Source organism: Salmo trutta, chromosome 16, assembly GCF_901001165.1.
Source record: "Salmo trutta chromosome 16, fSalTru1.1, whole genome shotgun sequence".
NCBI lineage: Eukaryota > Metazoa > Chordata > Actinopteri > Salmoniformes > Salmonidae > Salmo > Salmo trutta.
The window spans coordinates 38,955,189-38,975,582 of NC_042972.1; the positions used below are offsets into that span (position 1 = coordinate 38,955,189).

A 20,394-nucleotide genomic window follows, 5' to 3' on the forward strand; every position below is an offset into this window, starting at 1 on the left:
TATAAATACTATGCATGCAAGTCTCTCTTGGCTAACAGTTGAGGAGAGACTGACTGCATCACTTCTTCTGTTGGAAATCCCAAATTGTTTGCATAGTCAATTTACACACAGCTCTGACACACATACACTTACCCCACCAGACATGCCACCAGGGGTCTTTTCACAGTCCCCAAATCCATAACCAATTCTGAGCCCTTTTTGCATAGAACTTCCTTCCATCTCATATTGCTCAAATAAACAGCGAACCTGGTTATCGTTGTCTCTGATTGGGAGCCATACTTAGGCAGCCTGTTTTCCTTTGGGTTTTGTGGGTGGGTACTTTCTATTTAGTTCATGTTCCTGACAGAACTGTTTAGCTGTTGTTCATTTTGTTGAAAGTGTTCTATTAAAAGTTAATGATGAGCACTCACCACGCTGCGCCTTGATCTACTCCTTTCGACGGCCGTTACAGTTCTTGTCTATTGATGTTCTGTATTATTTCATGTTTTGTGTGGACCCCAGGAAGAGGAAGAGCTAATAGGGATCCTAATAAAATACCAAACACACCTGACTCAGAAAATCTACATATTATAGTCTTTAATTTAGAATCCCAAGTGCCCGTCCCTAATGTAGTTGATGCTCCCAATGTTATTTGTTTTTTAGATGTGTAGTTAAGTATTATTATTGGCGTTAATGAAAAATAATGATACAGTTTACAAGCACAAAGAGACAATCACTAGCAACCTTCAGTGGTTTTAGGCCATTCTACCATTTTTACTCTCAGAGCCAGACTGAATGTGCTAGAAAATTGAAAGTATGTATTCTACCACCTTCTCTTTGTAATGCTGACTGACAAGCAAAGAGACAACTGATACAATATCCTTTGTGTCACTAGTGGGTCAAAAATAATCAACATGTAGCCAAATAACTAAATTCAATCAAATGTACATTTCAGTATTATAAGTATTGGACTTTTAAGTTAATGATATGTACCCATTGATTCTTGTAGAATATAAGTTATAAATGCCTCATGAGCTTAGTTCAACTGTCGTACGTTCAAAATATAAGCTTCTTTTACACCATTGTTTGAAAACAATGTAATTGTAAACGCTGTATAGCCTCAAAACATGGTTAAACTATCATTTTGATGTAATGTCTGGTTTGTCCTTGCATCCATATCTCTGTCTATGAATTTGACAGTGGTTACATTTCCCCAGCCCATCCCTCAGCTGTTTACCAAAAACAGTGTCAGGTTCCCACTTTGTTGTTGTTTGAACTGCATACTGCCCCATTAAGCAGAATCTCTTTTTCCCATGGTCAAAGACAATGGTACCTCTAGTACTATCAGGTATATTCATCATAGGTAGATGCTTCCAGTTCCCAGCCAAAGGAAGTGTATGCACGTCATGGGTAGATTGTAAATGAAGTCACAGCAAATGCATCGTTGTGGCAGATTTGATTGAATTACAGCCTCAGCCTCCTTGTTGCAGATTGCAAACGCCACAAATATTAGACAGACCTATCCAAACAATGTTGACAAAGTCACTATCATACCTAAAATGCAAACAACCACTATACAATTGGACAGATAGCCTGTTGCTTTGTTATCAGGGTTTAATGATGAATGACTGTGGGTGAGATGGGAGAAATTAGATTTATAGGATGTTTAATTGGCACTAAGGATGTCAATATGGAACAACATGTCAACAATAAAAGCATACAAACAACATAGTGACAGGGGCATGTACAGAGGTGGATAAAGAAAAAAAAGAGGATCCTGTGGCATAACACGTTTGTGTTTTGTTATCAGGTACCCAGGGTAAAGAGGGCTCCAGCCCCGCGTTAATAAGTGACTTAATAATCTGTCCAGCGATGGTTTTATAAAGGGCAGAGCAGAGGCACACCTCAATTCAAGCTGTAGGCTGCACTCTCTGCATCTCAAGGCTCTCTGAGACATCCGGGCGAAGCTGAAAATGAAATCACTGAGTGTTTGTCTCGTGTTGACCTCTTGCATCCTCTGGGGCTCACTGAGTGTGGAGATTAGGGTGAGTATATCTCTTCTTTATGTCCACGGTCAGAAATGTTTAGAGTTGTGTGACTAGTGCTGTAACTCTTTGTTGTCTTTGACATGGGATAAGGACATTCTTCTGGAGGTGTATAGGGTTTGTGTCAGAAGGTGAGTGTAGCTGGTGCATGAAGTCAGGCACAGGAGAGCAGAATGAGTGAGCAATGTACTTTACTCAAAAACCAAAGGCACAAGGTAAACAAATACACTTGACCAATAACCAACGGTGAACACAGCACCCGTGGAAAAAATCAGCCATCATGAACCGAACTGAACATAGAAATGATCACGCACAACAAACATGGGGGAAACAGAGGGTTAAATACATGAACATGTAATTGGATAATGAAAACCAGGTGTGTAGAAAATAGAGACCAAACCAATGGAAAATGAAAGATGGATCAGCGATGGCTAGAAGACCGGCGACGTCAACCGCCGAACGCCGCCCGAACAAGGAGAGGGACCGACCTCGGCGGAAGTCGTGACAGTTTGTTACTTGATTAACAATATCTGTAAGTGTCTGGAGTTTAGAGATACTGGTTCACACGTGTGAAGATAAGTTAGTGGAACTAGAGAAATAGATCACTTTCAACAACACACTGATAAAGAAATAGATCACTTTCAACAACACACTGATAAAGAAATAGATCACTTTCAACAACACACTGATAAAGAAATAGATCACTTTCAACAACACACTGATAAAGAAATAGATCACTTTCAACAACACACTGATAAAGAAATAGATCACTTTTAACAACACACTGATAAAGAAATACAGTAGAACCCTTTCAACAACACACTGACAGAGTTCATGGTGCACTTTGACTAAGAGCTTAACTTCATGATAGACCATTAAAGAGATGTGGGGCCATTGTCAAGTGAGAGGAGTGCATCAACATTTGACACTGTTCTCTATTTTTTACAGCTTTTATTTAACCAGGCAAGTCAATCAAGAACAAACTACAATTTACAATGACTGCCAGAGCATTAAAAAGCTAGCTTCTTTTTGTTTGGTTTTAATTATCATATAGCAATGCATTCTGTTGTGGTTTATTCATTCTTGTTTGGAATCCACACACTGTCATACTTCTTTTGAACTCATTCACAAGGTTATTAATTGGCTTATCTGTATAATAATCTATTACGCTATGGGAATCACCTGTGTAAACCTGTCACCTTCACAGTGGAACAACACATTAGGTCGTCTAATAATGACAACCTAACATGAAAAATCAAGGATTATGCAAGGGTAAACGAGAGAATTCACCATCTCATCCATGTGTTTCACTGTGTCCAGGATGGAGAAAGGAGCTATCCCCTAGAGGCTGTGAAAGCGTTGAAGGAGCTGATCGACACAGATGCCATGGTTAGCCTGCGGTTGATCAACACCAACATGGTCTCTGTCTGTAACAACCCTGTCTTGCCACAGGCCTTCTATCCAGTGTGCCAGGGCAAAGAGGCAGCTATGGTCTTCTCCAGGCTAGGTAAGGCTGTACCATAAACAAACAGTGGGTGGACTGAAATATTGTAATTCAATATCGGTATATGACTTTAAAAATTGTTTGTCTTATTGCCCCATCCACCTTATCTGTTGTAAAAATTCATAAACTGCACATTTTAGCATTCAAACACAAGACTGTTTAGATCCTGCGGACTTGAATATGTTCCGGTCAGCCTCAGAGAACAACACCGACCTATACTCTGACTTGGTGAGTGCGTTTATAAAGAAGTGCATTGGAGATGTTGTACCCACTGTGACTATTAAAACCTACCCTAACCAGAAACCTTCGATGAATGGCGGCATTTGCGCAAAACTGAAAACGCGATCCATCGCATTTAACCATGGAAAGAGGTCTGGGAATATGACTGAATATAAACGGTGTAGTTATTCCCTCTGCAGAGCAATCAAACAAGCAAACTGCCAGTACAGGGACAAGGTGGAGTCGCAATTCAACGGCTCAGACACGAGACGTATGTGGCAGGGTCTACAGGAAATCACGGACCACAAAAAAAAAAACAGCCACGTCACGGACACTGACGTCACACTTCCAAACAAACTAAACATTATCCCGCTTTGTGGATAATACAGTGCCACCGTCGCGGCCCGCTAATAAGGACTGCACCCCCCCTCTCCTTCTCTGTGGCTGATGTGAGCAAAACATTTAAACGTGTTAACCCTCGCAAGGCTGCTGGCCCAGACAGCATCCCTGGCTGTGTCCTCTGAGCATGCGCAGACTGGTGTGTTTACGGACATATTCAATCGCTCTCTATTCCAGTCTGTTGTCCCCACATGCTTCAAGATGGTGACCATTGTTCCTGTGCCCAGGAAGGCAAAGATAACTGAACTAAATGACTACCGTCCCATAGCACTCACTTCTGTCATTATGAAGTGCTTTGAGAGACTTGTCAAGGATCAAATCACATTCACCTTACCGGCCACCCTAGACCCAGTTTGCATACCGCCCCAACAGGCTTCCAGTGATGGTCAACGGCCCGGAGCTTCCAGTGACGGTTAACGGCCCGGAGCTTCCAGTGACGGTCAACGGCCCGGAGCTTCCAGTGACGGTTCACGGCCCGGAGCTTCCTGCAGGCACGGCGGCCAACCCAGCTCCATGGCCGGAGCCTTCCTCTGCACCGGTGCCCAGTCCAGGCACGGCGTCCAACCCAACTCCATGGCCGGAGCCTTCCTCTGCGCCGGTGCCCAGTCCAGGCACGGCGTCCAGTCCCGCTCCAAGGCCGGAGCCTTCCTCTGCGCCGGTGCCCAGTCCAGGCACGGCAGCCAACCCAGCGCAATGGCCGTAGCCTTCCTCTGCGCCGGTGCCCAGTCCAGGCACGGCGTCCAGTCCCACTCCAAGGCCAGAGCCTTCTTCTGCGCCGGTGCCCAGTCCAGGCACGGCAGCCAACCCAGCGCAATGGCCGGAGCCTTCCTCTGCGCCGATGCCCAGTCCAGGCACGGCGTTCAGCCCGGCGCCAGGGCCGGATCCAGGGTCTGGGCGGGGGCTACAACCTGCACCGGAGCCGCCACCAACACTAGTCACCCCCCCCCAGTTGGTTTCAGGTTTTGCAGCCGGAGTCCGCACCTTTGGGAGAGGGGTACTGTCACGCCCTGACCATAGAGAGCCCTTGGTTCTCTATGGTGTAGTAGGTCAGGGCGTGACTAGGGGGTGTTCTAGTTCAATATTTCTATGTTGGTGTTTTGTATGGTTCCCAATTAGAGGCAGCTGGTAATCGTTGCCTCTAATTGGGGATCATATTTAAGTAGCCATTTTTCCCACCTGTGTTTGTGGGATATTGTTTGTGTTGGTGCTTGTGTCACCACGTAGTCACGTTATGTTGCTTGTTTATTGTTTTGGTTAAAGAAGTTTCACTTTAAATAAATATGTGGAACTCAACAAATGCTGCGCCTTGGTCCGTCTCTTACAACAACTGTGACACTGACCAAACCCTCCTAACCTGGACGAAACTGGGCGAATTGTGCGCCGCCCTATGGGACTCCTGGTCACGGCCGGTTGTGACACAGACTGAGATTGAACTCCGATCAGTAGTGACGCCTCAAGCACAACTATGCAGTGCCTTAGACCGCTGCGCCACTCGGGAGGCCCCATTTCATTTTTTTATTGATGTTTGTTTTTTTTGTTTTTTTTTCCTGGCGGGGGGGCACCATGGGATTTATTTAAGACACTCTTTATAGAAGTAGTTGTAATTCACTATTTTACAACTTGTTGGATGGTTGCTCATCCTGAAAGTAGTCTATGGGCCAGGAGAAACTGTAATGCATGGTTCAGTTTTCTTTAAACAGCCATTACAAACTTTCACCACTAGCTAAGAATCAATGTAGGTGAAATCAACTCCATATTTGGTTTGATGTTCCTTCAATGTAATTTGGCCATAAAAAAAACATGTTCACATGTCCCCATCAATTCCATAGAGTTTTAGCTAGCGGTGGCTAAAGTTAGCTGAAGCTTGTAATAACTGTTTAAAGGAATCTGAACCATGGATTACAGTTTTTCCTGGCCCATAGTCTACTTTCAGGGTCATCTAAAATCAAGTTGTAAAATAGTGAACTACCCTTTAAAGACCCCACAACCTCCCTATGGGGCCTGTTCTGAACTGAATTTATGTTGTGTACTCAGGGAAGGGTGTATGCAGATTGAAAGGCGTTTGAAGTCAATGATAATGGAAACCTAATCCATCCTCAAGGGATTGACTCTGAAGGGTTCAGCATACATTGGTAGTCATTAGCACATTGAGTGGTTTCAGTGAAACACTGATTAATATCTGCCTTGTTATCAGCTGACATGACCTCTAACCACCAATAGCGGCAGCCAAAGTGCTCTGTAACCTGACAGGATTTACTGAGTTTTAGAGACAATACAACCATCCCATATCATTCATCCTTTTTATACGATCAACAACATGACTACTTGAGCAAAGCTGTGAGATCAGAGAGCCAGATCACAGATGTGACAGTACTGACCTATTTCCTATTTTATTCCACATGAGCACACATGGAAAACCCAGGAAAGCGATTCTCGGAGACTGAGGAACGCGTTTTCATAGCACCTCTTGTTAGCTCTACCAGAGAGCTGGACCACATACACAGGATGTAGCAGTAGACGGCTTGCTACAACAAGCAGGAGATGTTGGCCTGGACACAGCCAGTCCTGCTGCCAAAAGAGAATGATTCCTGCGTATAATATATCCTTCTACTTCCACTTAACGACATGATTTATGTGTGTTGCTCACGAGTGATTCTACTCACAAGAGCCCCATTAAAACGGAACAAACAGCATTTGAGTGCAATAAAATGTGCAAGACAAAGAGCACTCCCATGCCTCTCTATTGCTCTGCAAGCCCTTTAACGAGGCTGATTAACTTCCTCCCGTTGTCAATATTAGCATTGTATCTGACACTACAGCAGCCATAGGCATATATTAACCTTCTGTGTTTGTTGTCTCTCTCCAGTGGATGCCATCAAGTCTCCAGATCTGTGTGAGATCTGTGCCCACCCCGCGTGCTTTGGATGTCTACCGTAAGACTGCCACCATCTGTTACAGAATCCTCTGAAGCTTTCCTATCTACAACACACATCTTCACCTTCAGATCTGCATCGCATATGAAGCCAGGGCATGAATAAGCCCATCCTATCCATGTGCTAGTGGCCATTGATCGACAAATTGCATACAGTTGAGGAATGTTATGTGTTTGATGTTGTTTGAGCTGTACGGCCAAAATCAATTTACTTATAATTCAGCAAAAGGCTTTAAATGAACAGTAATGTCCAGATGTTCATGACATTTCCATGGATTACCATGGAATATGTGATAAATTCACTGTAGAAACTGTGAATCATAAATTTCTATTGCTAATCAAATTGTGTCTAATCTGTTGTCCCATTTCTTCCACCAGACTGAATGTGTTTATACTCTGCCACATTTACTGTAAATGGACTGATTCTGTAAATATTTCGAAATATATCTACTTTACTGACACTGTTCATGTGTTTCAATATGGATTGACAGTGAAACAGCTAAAATTATTCATACACTATATATACATAAGTATGTGGACATCGCTTCAAATTAGTGGATTCGGCTATTTCAGCCACACCCGTAGCTGACAGGTGTATAAAATCAAGCACACAGCCATGCAATCTCCATAGACAAACATTGGCAGTAGAATGGCTTTACTGAAGAGCTCAGTGAGTTTCAAAGTGGTACCATCATAGGATGCCACCTTTCCCACCAGTCAGTTCGTCAGATTTCTGCCCTGCTAGAGTTTAGGGAAGGCCCCCAATTTTAGTAAAATATTGTTAAACCAGCAGAGGGCAGACCTTACCATGTAAATATCACCTTACATTTTAGTAATTTAGCACAGTGGTTCTCAAACCTCTCCTCAGGAACCCCCAGCTATTCCATGGATTTAAACTATTTCAGAGGTGGCACACCTGATTCTTGTCAACTAATCATCAAGCCCTTGACTAAGTGAATCAGGTGAGCTAGCTCAGGGCTACAACAAAGCTCTGAAACATCTGGGTGTCCCCAATTTGAGAACCACTGATTTAGAAGACACTCTTATGCAAAGTGACTCATGGTCATGAGTGCATGCATTTTTCACAATGGTCCCCAGTGGGAATCAAACCCACAACCCTAGCATTGCAAGCGTTATGCTCTATCAACCGAGCCACACGAGACCACCTAGCACCAGGTTAGGTTACACTTTGCATTTGGATAGTCCATCTGTAGATGCTCTACAGCTGGTGATAAACTATATTTTGATAAGCAACTGCTTGATAAGGTTACAGTTAGGGTTAGGTTGAGAATACAGGTTAAAGTTGGGGTTAGGGCTAGGGCGAGGCTAAGGGTTACGTTCAGGTTTAGGATAAGGGTTAAGGTTAGGGTTAGAGCTAGGGTTAGTAGGTGGTTAGTTGAAATGTTACTGAGCGCATCTACAGATGGTCTATCAAATACAGTGTTACCCCAGGTTCCTCCTTTACCTTACACTACCCATAATGCTGTGTATCATGCCCAACTGAGCTTTGACGATGGTTATTTATGTTTTTTGGATTTCTTATCAAGCCCTTGTCATTCTTTTGAATGTAACCATGATTATAACTATGATTGGTGGGTGGGGATGGTTTATAACAGCGATTGTATAATAAATAATGTGTCACAAAATGCAAATAGATAACAGCATCACTTCAAAGGACCATCATTCAAAAACCACAATTATAGTAATGTTAGTATTTGTATAGGATGTTTTGACATGCAGTAAGGATCAACTCCAGCCCAGTGACATGAAAAAGAGGGCTTGAGAAGAAACATGATTGTACAGAGCACAGTGCGGGGGTCACAAAATCCTTTTCAACAGTTGTTTTACATGGAAGAGGGGAAACCCAAATAAAAACAGGTCAGTATTGCTTTGACTGACTCCCTCTATTGACATTTATCACAGCAGGCAGGCAGAGAGACATCTGACTGTGGAAAAGGTGAACAGTATTATGAATTAAACCCCATTACTGGCTGTGTTAGCTTGTACCGTGTTTGACTCAGTTTGCTCAGCTCCTTTGGTGAAGCTTTGAGGACATTCAAAGCTTTTCAAGATGGCCAATGATAATACTACCAATGGAAACAACAGCATGACATAAAAAATAAATGAAACTGTATGAAAGACATTCAAGGAGTTTTGGATAGCAGAAAACAATGTGTTTTCACTTAAAGCGACACTGCGAGATTCTTGCAATTAAGGCGTTTTTCTACCAGCATACCTAGAGTCAGGTGAACTCGTGGATACCATTTTTATGTCTCTACCTGCAGTAGGAAGGAAGTTAGAGATAGTTTTGCGTGTCAATACTAACTAGCATTGGCTCAATGACTGGAAGTCTCTTAACATCACAACAGAGAATAAAGTCATAATAACATGGTAATAGTCTGGAGAGCGCATGACGCTAACATGGCTCAAATGTGGTCATTCTGTACCTTCTCTGGTGTTTCCTACCTAGCCCATTCATAGATGCTAACTACCTTTAGCTCCTATTGAATTTTTGAGCCCTGACACTTGCTCTAAATGTTAACACACATCGTTTGCAGTATGGTTTTGGAAATATAAGGAACGTATCTTTCATATCATCGAGAAATGATGACTCCTGAACAGCTAATCAAATGGCTACCCAGACTATTTGCATTGTCCACCCTATTTGCATTGAACCCTATTTGCATTGAACAGCTAATCAAATGGCTACCCCCCCTTCTACGCTGCTCCTACTCTCTGTTTATTATCTATGCATGGTCACTTTAACTCTACCTACATGTACATATTACCTCAATTACCTTGACTAACATGTGCCCCCGCACATTGACTCTGTACCAGTACCCGCTGTATATAGCCTCGCTACTGTTTTTACTATTTTTTACATAACACTTATTTTTCTTAAAACTGAATTGTTGGTTAAGAGCTTGTAAGTAAGTATTTCACTGTAAGTTCTACACCTGTTGTATTCGGCGCATGTGACAAATACAATTTGATTTGAAATTTGATTTTAAAAAGCTTTTTTTAACGTTTAAATTACTACAAACCTGTATAAGGTTTGGGTTCTCACAAGACCATATTTCCATGTACAGTCCTTGTTTACAGAAAACAGACGGAAGACAGAGTTGACTGCCTGTGCTAATTAGCTATATGTGTCTCCAAACACCTGTGTGTACATGGAAGATGGACACCACAAAAGTTAAGATGGAGTATTTGAATGTTTTGGCTGCCAATTCTCCTGTAAACAGAACATGTAAGGCCCTTGGACTATAAGGAGTAATGTTTGGGTCCATTAGTCCATTATTGGGCTAGGTGTTTCCCAAAGAAAAGAAAATGTGCTAGATTATGTAAATGTTGTAGTTTTAAATTGCCCCATTTAAAACTACAGAGGCTCAATCCAGTTTTACCAAGACCCATGGTGTTTCAAAAATAAATAATTAATGGCACAAAGGGGATTAAGATAATTCACATCAAATCATCCCAACAAAGTTAACAGCATGGAACACAAAACACAAAAATAAACATTTGCATGTCAATGGAAACCATTTATGAAATCCAAAGAGTGTATTTTTATTTGTGTGCATTCCCTTTAATCAAATGATTCATTTGGCTGGTTGAGATGAGCCCCAACATCAGATCCAAAATCATAACACAAGAGAAGTTTGTCCTCAGCGCAAACAAAAACATTCACCTATTGTCACGCCCTGACCTGTGAGAGACGTTTTATTTCCTCTCGTTTGGTTAGGTAAGGGTGTGACATGGGGTGGGCATTCTATGTTTTCTATTTCTTTGTGTTTAGCCGAGTATGGTTCCTAATCAGAGGCAGCTGTCTATCGTTGTCTCTGATTGTGAATCATACTTAGGCAGCCCTTTTTCCCTCCTTCAGTTGTGAGATCTTGTTTTTGTACAGCTCAGTGAAAGCCTGCAGAGCGTGATGTTCGTTTTCCTTTGTTTGTTGTTTTGTTTAGTGTTCTGAGTTATAATAAAGTTTATCATTGAGCACTTACCACGCTGCACCTTGGTCTCCTCTACGACGAGCGTCACACCTACACAATAATTTATCACCCAGTTTCTCTGTGTACAATTTACTCACAATGTCCTATCTGACCTCAAACTAACTCTCCTTTGGAGGCCCAGTCGAACAAATAGACTACTGCAGAGTTATGATTACTGCAGAGTTATGTTCTCCTGGAAGGTGTGTGAACACAGCACAGCAGTGCATGACCTGAGCTGAACTGAGGTTGCTGCTAGCTGTCTGACTGTGGTTCTCCTCAGCAGTGGGAATGAGGGGTACGCTTTCTTTCTGAAGCTGAGTTTCCTCTGCCTCCTCTCACTGGAATTAGTTAAGAATCCCATTTCATAGCCAGATGGAGAGATAGGGGAAAGAGCAGGGATTAGATGCTGTTAATTACCAACTGAGAACAGTCTGTTTGTTTAATGACACACTTCCCAACACTCTCAGTCTCTCCTTTGAAATAAGCTATGGAGTTTAGAGTATGAGTGGAAGTCCTTGAATGAATGCCTTCTCTGTTAAAGAGTAACGAAGAGGAAGAGCAGCAGAGAAAGCTGGTGAACTTCGCAGAAGCTTATCATCTAACAGTTACATAAAAGGACAGCAAGTAGGACAAAATGAGTTGAGGCTTGGCCTGATGTTTAGATGTATAAACGGATGTTTATGACATAGCAGGATGTCAGGGCCGTAGCTACATATGAAGACACTGTTGGTTGTGCATCAGCAGTTTTCCTCTTGTTATTTGTCACTTACTGACAGTCACTCAATTAGCCGATGTCAGCAAAAAAATGTGATTGGTAAATTAGTCTAGTTAGTCTAGCCAGATATCTAAACTTGTAGTGATCATGGCTGAATTACCAACCGGGCACTCAGGGCATGTGCCCAAGAGACTTCACCTCCAGGTGGCACCCATTGATATATACATATATCACAAACCCGATGTGCCTTATTGCTATTATAAACTGGTTGCAAACGTAATTAGAGCAGAAAATATAAGTGTTTTGTCATACCCATGGTATACCCATGGTATACGGTCTGGTATACTATGTCGTTCAGCCAATCAGCATTCAGGCCTCGACCCCCACCCAGTTTCTAAATATATATATATATTTTATTTATATTATAATTATATTATATATTATAATTGATTAATTAATATATATATATTAATTGATTTGTTTAACACTTTTTTGGTTACTACATGATTCCATGTGTGTTATTTTATAGTTTTGATGTGTTCACTATTATTCTACAATGTAGAAAATAGTAATAATAAAGAAAAACCCTTGAATGAGTAGGTGTGTCCAAACCTTTGACAGGTACTATATATATTTTAAACATACAGTACAATCTACCTGCAGTGAAGCCGCTCAATATTACATTACATTCAGTCATCCAGCAGACACTCCCATCCAGAGCGACCCACAGGAGCAACCAGGGTCAAGCGCCCCGCCCAAGTTCACAAGGACAGATCCCTACCCATTTGAATCAGGGACCCGAACCAGCAACCTCTAAGGGCACCAGCCCAAGCTTCCAACCGCCAGGCCACCAACCATCCAAGATCCCCCCACAGTACCCCTCGAGAGATGCCTCTCAACCATCCAAGACCCCCCCCCCCCCCACAGTCCCCTCTGAAAAACCTCCCCATCTACTACCCACCCCCCAAGCCACTGTCCCCCTCCAACCCGACCAAAACCACCACCCAATGCACCAACAACCAACAGAAAGATGTAACAACAGAAGGATGTAACAACTTTCCTTTTTTGCGTCAGTTAAATTTCTTATTTTTGGGGGGGAATTTATTTTAGGCTTTTATCTTTGATCCCTTGATTTTGTTAGTCACTCTCACTCAGATATCATATTAACATGTCATGGCAAAATGTATGGAATTGCAGGAAATTTGCTTTAAAACTGCAAACATTTCTCTACACCCAATGGCAAAATGTGTAGAATTGCAGGAAATTAGCTGTTAAACTGAAATTGTTTCTCTCTGCCCCATGGCAAAATATGTAGAATTGCTGGAAATAAACATATTTTTTTCCTCTACCTTCAAGAGGTTTGCCCATCATCAAAAAGGATTTGCCCGTGAGGTATGTGTGTGTGCGCACGTGTGGTTGCACATGCGTGCTTGTGTGCTTATGCCTGCATGCTTGTGTTTGTGTGTTAAAAAGTAAGCTCAGTCAGTTAGAACACTTCAAAGCCAGTCTGGGCCGTGGCCAGGGACTCAGACCCTGGCTACGGCCCTTCAGGAAGTGGAACATTAAACAAATATTTTAATGTGACATGTTTTGTCTTTTTTCAGTCATGAGGTAACAATTTCCTATAGGCCCTTTACAAGTCAGATTTAGCAAGTTGCAGTAATACACTGTGTAGCAATTTAGCTAAAGAATCAATGGATGAATTAGAGTATTGGAGCCTTCCACCGCGCACTCATCAAGACCAAAAGGGTTCCCTGTTTCAAAAGAACGTCAAACATTCAATCACATGCTGTCAGCTTGAATGAGAAAATGAGATGCCTTTAGACTAACGAGCGGTAACCACTCCCGTTTTGGTAATTACAATATAATGATGCAAATTATTTTAATATGTGTAGTAATTGGGCACATTATCAAGAGTGGCACCCATTTGGGAGGAGAGCTTCAAGTTCAGAAATCAGGTTAATTGGATTTTAACCATACTTGGCAAGTCATTCTCTTTGGAGATAATCAGATGAATATGCCGTCTATGAACGCAGCACAGATATGATTAGCTGCAGCAAAGAGAAGCTGCAGATCCACTGATCTGTGCAGAAACATGAGTGGTTACTCAAGTGCAAAAGGAATGTTCAAAAAGGGCCGGTTGATTCGTTTTCTGTCCTCGCTAGGCTCAAGGGACTCTTTCTCCGGTTTGAGAAATGCTCTATCTGTTGGCTTCATCATGTGCTGTTTTTCTGAGGCCAGGTCAGACACTTTCACCATCATGCTCATCTTCAAAAACCCACAGATTCAGCAAGTCAAATATTACAAATGCATCCTCCTTTCAACATAATGATTGACTTGTCCTCTGTGTTACTCTTGGTTTATCCTCTTCAGCTGCAACACCCCAGGGATGATAAAGCCTGAGAGCAGTAAGAGTTCAAGGGTCAAAGAGTCCTTGTGTGATGAAATTACAGAGCCACAAATGACTGTATACTTTCAAAGATTTTATTTTTATAATACACATCTATAACCAACCAGACATGTACTACTAGAACAGAGACACAACAGTATAGCCAGTCATACTGTAGTTCAGAACAGGACTACGAAACTGACCAGAGTACTGCATGATGCACGTGACACACATAGAGTGATTTTATTACTGGTGTATTTGTTTGTTTTTGATAACATATGATTCAGCAAAATCATCCTTCTGCAATTGTCTAGCTAAATGTGACTATGTTGTTGTTATTGTAGCCAACCGTTGCTCCACATAATATGTATGCTCACTAAATTGCTATCTCTCAGGTTAAACTACTGTGTAGCGACTCCGCTCTGGCTTGAGAGGCTCATTAAAATCAGACTGGGCCTCTCTCTCTCTGTGGGGTTTGAAGGGATTGGGGGATGGTCTTCACTCCCCTGTGGATCAACTAAGAGCTTGCAGCTGTGAGAAAGAGCCAACACACTGGGAAGGCAGGCAGGGAGACCCAGGCAGATGCAGGCAGGGATCATAGGAGTAGTCTAGTAGCTCTCCCACATCAAAGCCTCTCTCTCACAAAATGTGATTTAAAACCTATGGCTGCTTGGATTCTGGGGGAATGACAGGACTCCAAAAGTCTACAAGAAAATGACAAATCCATAATTTTCTTGCTGTGTGAACTATTGACATTCACAGTTAGGTGACTAAAATACCAAGTACGACATTGAGACCTGTGCATTTATCAAAGTTGCTTGAACAACAACCATAGTTTGATAACTATATAAAGACATGTTTAAGACATTTCCAGTTGTTGAATACTGGGAAACAAGGAACTCCCTATGGGAGGAGAAAGACTGTGGGAGAATCAGGACTCAGGAGTCAGGTCTCTCTCTCTCTCTCTCTCTGTCATTCCCTTGCTGCTGTGGGTACTCGATGTGTGGTCTGAGATACACAGAGTGTAGGCTGTAGCTGGTTCTTCTACAGTGTAGCCTGTGTTCCGTCTGGCCGGTAGGAACCGATGAACAGTATCACCCTGTGAAAACAATATTCTGTAAATCTACCGTTCATTCTGCTCGTCCAGTCTGCGTCTGGTCCATAAATAGAGTTGAATAAATATTTTACTTTGTTTAATAAGCCTCTCAACATATCCTGTGTATAAATACACAGCATATAACAGAGCACACATAAACAGGAATATTCAGACCACCAAAGAGGTTTGTTCTTCCATTAGTACGGTGTACTTCCATCTCCCAGAATTCACTTGGTTCACTAAAGTAAATATATGTTTTATTTCTGTACTGTATCCATCACAACATCTCCATGCATGTGTATGAACTACACCACATAAATGAATAACTGGGAAGGAAACAAAAGACAGACGCCTTTTTTATTACTGTAAGGTGGGCACATTGTGTCACGTCCTGACCAGTATAAGGGGTTATTTGTTATTGTAGTTTGGTCAGGACGTGGCAGGGGGTATTTGTTTAGAGTGTTTCGGGGCTTGTTGGGCTATGTGTTTATGTAGAGGGGTGTTTGCTTAGAGTGTCCCGGGGTTTTTGGTTATGTTCTATGTTAGTATATTTCTATGTTCTGGTCTAGTCTTTCTAGTTCTATGTTTAGGGTTATTGGTTTGACCTTCAATTGGAGGCAGCTGTTCTTCGTTGCTTCTGATTGAAGGTCCTATATAGAGGGGTGTTTTTGTAATGACAATTAATCTGGATGGTTGTACAGTCGTCTCAAATAAAACTGTGAAGGACCTCGGCGTTACTCTGGACCCTGATCTCTCTTTTGAAGAACATATCAAGACTGTTTCCCATCTACGTAACATTGCAAAAATCAGAAACGTTCTGTCCAAAAATGATGCAGAAAAATTAATCCATGCTTTTGTTACTTCTAGGCTGGACTACTGCAATGCTCTACTTTCCGGCTACCCGGATAAAGCACTAAACAAACTTCAGTTAGTGCTAAATACGGCTGCTAGAATCCTGACTAGAACCAAAAAATTTGATCATATTACTCCAGTGCTAGCCTCCCTACACTGGCTTCCTGTTAAGGCAAGGGCTGATTTCAAGGTTTTACTGCTAACCTACAAAGCATTACATGGGCTTACTCCTACCTACAAAGCATTACATGGGCTTGCTCCTACCTACCTTTCCGATTTGGTCCTGCCGTACATACCTACACGTACACTACGGTCACAAGACGCAGGACTCCTAATTGTCCCTAGAATTTCTAATCAAACGGCTGGAGGTAGGGCTTTCACCTATAGAGCTCAATTTTTATGGAATGGTCTGCCTACCCATGTGAGAGACGCAGACTCAGTCTCAACCTTTAAGTCTTTACTGAAGACTTATCTCTTCAGTAGGTCCTATGATTAAGTATAGTCTGGCCCAGGAGTGTGAAGGTGAACGGAAAGGCTGGAGCAACGAACCGCCCTTTCTGTCTCTGCCTTGCCGGTTCCCCTCTCTCCACTGGGATTCTCTGCCTCTAACCCTATTACAGGGGCTGAGTCACTGGCTTACTGGTGTTCTTCCATGCCGTCCATGGGAGGGGTGCGTCACTTGAGTGGGTTGAGTCACTGACGTGGTCTTCCTGTCTGGGTTGGCGCCCCCCCCCCCCCCTTGGGTTGTGCCGTGGCGGAGATCTTTGTGGGCTATACTCGGCCTTGTCTTAGGACGGTAAGTTGGTGATTGGAGACATCCCTCTAGTGGTGTGGGGGCTGTGCTTTGGCAAAGTGGGTGGGGTTATATCCTGCCTGTTTGGCCCTGTCCGGGGGTATCATCGGATGGGGCCACAGTGTCTTCTGATCCCTCCTGTCTCAGCCTCCAGTATTTATGCTGCAGTAGTTTATGTGTCGGGGGGCTAGGGTCAGTCTGTTACATCTGGAGTATTTCTCTTGTCTTATCCGGTTTCCTGTGTGAATTTAAATATGATCTCTAATTCTCTCTTTCTCTCTTTCTTTCTTTCTCTTGGAGGACCTGAGCCCTAGGACCATGCCTCAGGACTACCTGGCATGATGACTCCTTGCTGTTCCCAGTCCACCTGGCCGTGCTGCTGCTCCAGTTTCAACTGTTCTGCCTGCGGCTATGGAACCCTGACCTGTTCACCGGACGTGCTTGTTGCACCCTCGACAACTACTATGATTATTATTATTTGACCATGCTGGTCATTTATGAACATTTTAACATCTTGACCATGTTCTGTTATAATATCCACACGGCACAGCCAGAAGAGGACTGGCCACCCCTCATAGCCTGGTTCCTCTCTAGGTTTCTTCCTAGGTTTTTGGCCTTTCTATGGAGTTTTTCCTAGGGAGTTTTTCCTAGCCACCGTGCTTCTTTCACATGCATTGCTTGCTGTTTGGGGTTTTAGGCTGGGTTTCTGTACAGCACTTTGAGATATCAGCTGATGTACGAAGGGCTATATAAATAAATTTGATTTGATTTAATGGGTTTTGTGGGAAGTTGTTTTTTGCATAGCTGTGTATAGCCTGCATTACTGTTCGTTCGTTCGTTTTCTTGTTTTGTTTTTTCAGTGTTCTAATAAAAGTTAAAATGAGCACTCAACCCGCTGCGCCTTGGTCTACTCCATACGACGACCGTTACACATTGTGTGAAATCAACTGAATTGACACATAAAAAAATATAGAATGGAAGGGTTGGAAAAGCCTTCAATCACCAACTGAAATCCCCATATAATAGTTAGGAGTCACAAAGATGTTTCAAAAACCTGAGATCCTATAAACATTAATGACAGCGGATTACAGTGAAGAAAATGCCCTGAGGCAGAAAGGCTGGGTACATGTGGGACTGGAGACAGAACTTACCATAAACTCACAATACAGATTTTTTTCACTATTTTGAATGGGTTTGGTTAGCTGAAAATATATATATTTAATCACTCATTTCAATCTCGACACAGCCTTTTTCTCAAATGTTTGGGAGGGCTTTTAGACCATTCCTCCATACAGAATCTTTCCAGATCCTTGATATCCTTTGTCTACTCTTATGGACTGCCCTCTTCAATTCAAACCACAGATTTTCAATGGGGTTCTATTCTAGCGACAGAGATGGCCCATGCAAAATGTTGATTTTGTGGTCAATTAACCATTTCTTTGTGGATTTTGATTTGTGCTTGCAATTATTGCCTTGCTGACAAGTGTCAGCCTCCTGGCAGAGGCAACCAGGTTTGGGCTAAAATGTCCTGGTACTTGCTAAAGTTCATGATGCCGTTGACCTTAACAACCACCACCACCATATTTTACTGTATGAAGTACGTTTCTGCCTATGCAGATTTAATTGACTGTGTGATTGGCTGTGGCATTTGTATGTATGGAAGAAAGGATTGGAGATGTGGCTTTGTGAAGCATTGTGAATCTGATTAATAATGGCGCTCAACAGAGTGCAATCACTGGGGAGCAGGGTCATGGGGGTTGGCTGGCCCAGAGGGGGTAAGAGGAGGATCTCTGCTTTGAAAAAGAGAGCATTAGCGTCTTCTTGCAGCCTCACTGATCCTTTTATACAGTAGGCCCGTAGCTGTCAGCCTGCTCCTGCTGTCTCAGTTTGATCTGACAGCCCCTGCCTGGCTCACCACACCCTCACTTTTTTCAATTATTCAGGCCCACTGAGTCACTCTAGGGCTGGAGATCAGCAGCCGGGTGTAACTGAAGATCACAGAGATATGGGAAGATAGAAGTAGAGATACAGATGGAGAAAGGGAGATGGAGCAATATCGAGAATCAGTAAGAGGGAGGATGATGGAGAGAAAGAAAGACAGACATTGTGGGGAGTAAGAGCGATTTCACACATTGGTAGCATTATCTGACCTGACAGCATGAGTCAGTGCAGCTGATGGGCATTTGATGCCAAAATCATGTTGAAGTGTGAGATGCTTTGATGATACAATCAGATCTTTTTCAGGACCAATCATAACCCTGTTTCACTGCAGTGTAGTGACATTTAGACATCTGGTGAACAATCCACAACTCAAAAGTAACTCACAACTTATATAAGATGTGTACCATGCCAATGACTTTCTGAAGAGCAAACAAAATTGTTATTTCCAGGAGAGGGGCTGTGAGCTGTGGTCAGGGAAACAATGAGAATCCAAAATTACAATGATGGAATGCACCATCTCCAAAATATTTGTGAGAATCCAAAACCCACATTTCACATGCCAGATTCATCAAAGGACTGACTGCAGGACTACTGTGGTCTCCTTTGGTGCTTACTGAGAAAAGTTATCCTCTCCTGTTGGGAAGACAGTGGTAGTGCCGTGATGGGTGGGGGATGTACAGTATGAATAACAATGTAAAGAAGATCTACATCTCTACTATCAGCCTAGTTGGTTTCTGATTAGTATTGTTTGTGATGGAGCAGGAGATGAAAACAGTTGGGGAAATTGGCCTCTTTCATTGAAGGCAAAGTACTTAAATATGTGTATTACAGAAGAAGCCATACATTCTAGACTTATTTTTTCTTATATTACTGTAATTTAAAGCAACATATCAGTAAATAGGGAAGACAGTTAAAAGTATACTTGAATATGTATGTTATCAAGGTTGAAACTGTTAAATTCTCCCAGTAATTAATACAAAAGATAACACTTGATTACAGATATATCATCAGATCAGTGGCGACCCGTCATTCAGGGCCTGTTATTTTGGCATTAATACATGTCACATATCAGTTAGCATAATAATAATTTTTTCTGGGTGTGCGCCAGCTCATGTTTTTTATTTGACATATAAGTTTGCAAACAATGTACAAAAAAGTTATTAAAGCTGCATACAAAAATTGTCCCTTTTTTGCTTTCTTGAGTAAGGCAGCTCCAAAATGCAGGTGTTTCAGCCTAGCTCAGTGCTTTCTGTGGTGGTGGGCCAGCCAAATCAAAGTTTCAAATCAAAGTTTATTTGTCACGTGCGCTGAATACAACAGGTGTAGACCTTACAGTGAAATGCTTACTTACAGGCTCTAACCAATAAAAAAAGGTATGTGTGTGTGTGTGTGTGTGTGTGTGTGTGTGTGTGTGTGTGTGTGTGTGTGTGTGTGTGTGTGTGTGTGTGTGTGTGTGTGTGTGTGTGTGTGTGTGTGTGTGTGGGTAAGTAAAGAGCAACAGTAAAAAGACATTTGAAAATAAGAGTAGCAAGGCTATA

At 42.4% G+C, this 20,394-nt stretch overlaps 1 protein-coding gene across 1 annotated transcript; it reads left to right on the forward strand.

The window, feature by feature from the left end:
* Positions 1–1,878: 1,878 nt before the first annotated feature.
* LOC115150724 (guanylin) lies at positions 1,879–7,421 on the forward strand. The gene is made up of 3 exons (XM_029694286.1): positions 1,879–2,024; positions 3,345–3,531; positions 7,013–7,421. The coding sequence occupies exons 1-3, from the start codon at positions 1,953–1,955 to the stop codon at positions 7,081–7,083; spliced, it is 330 nt and encodes a 109-aa protein (XP_029550146.1). The 5' UTR covers positions 1,879–1,952; the 3' UTR covers positions 7,084–7,421.
* The last annotated feature ends 12,973 nt before the right edge of the window (positions 7,422–20,394 follow it).

Coding starts and splice junctions, on each gene's coding strand:
- LOC115150724 (XM_029694286.1), top strand. CDS start 1,953: ATGAAATCACTGAGTGTTTGTCTCGTGTTGACCTCTTGCATCCTCTGG. Junction 2,025..3,344: donor CACTGAGTGTGGAGATTAGG/GTGAGTATATCT, acceptor CACTGTGTCCAG/GATGGAGAAAGGAGCTATCC. Junction 3,532..7,012: donor TATGGTCTTCTCCAGGCTAG/GTAAGGCTGTAC, acceptor GTCTCTCTCCAG/TGGATGCCATCAAGTCTCCA.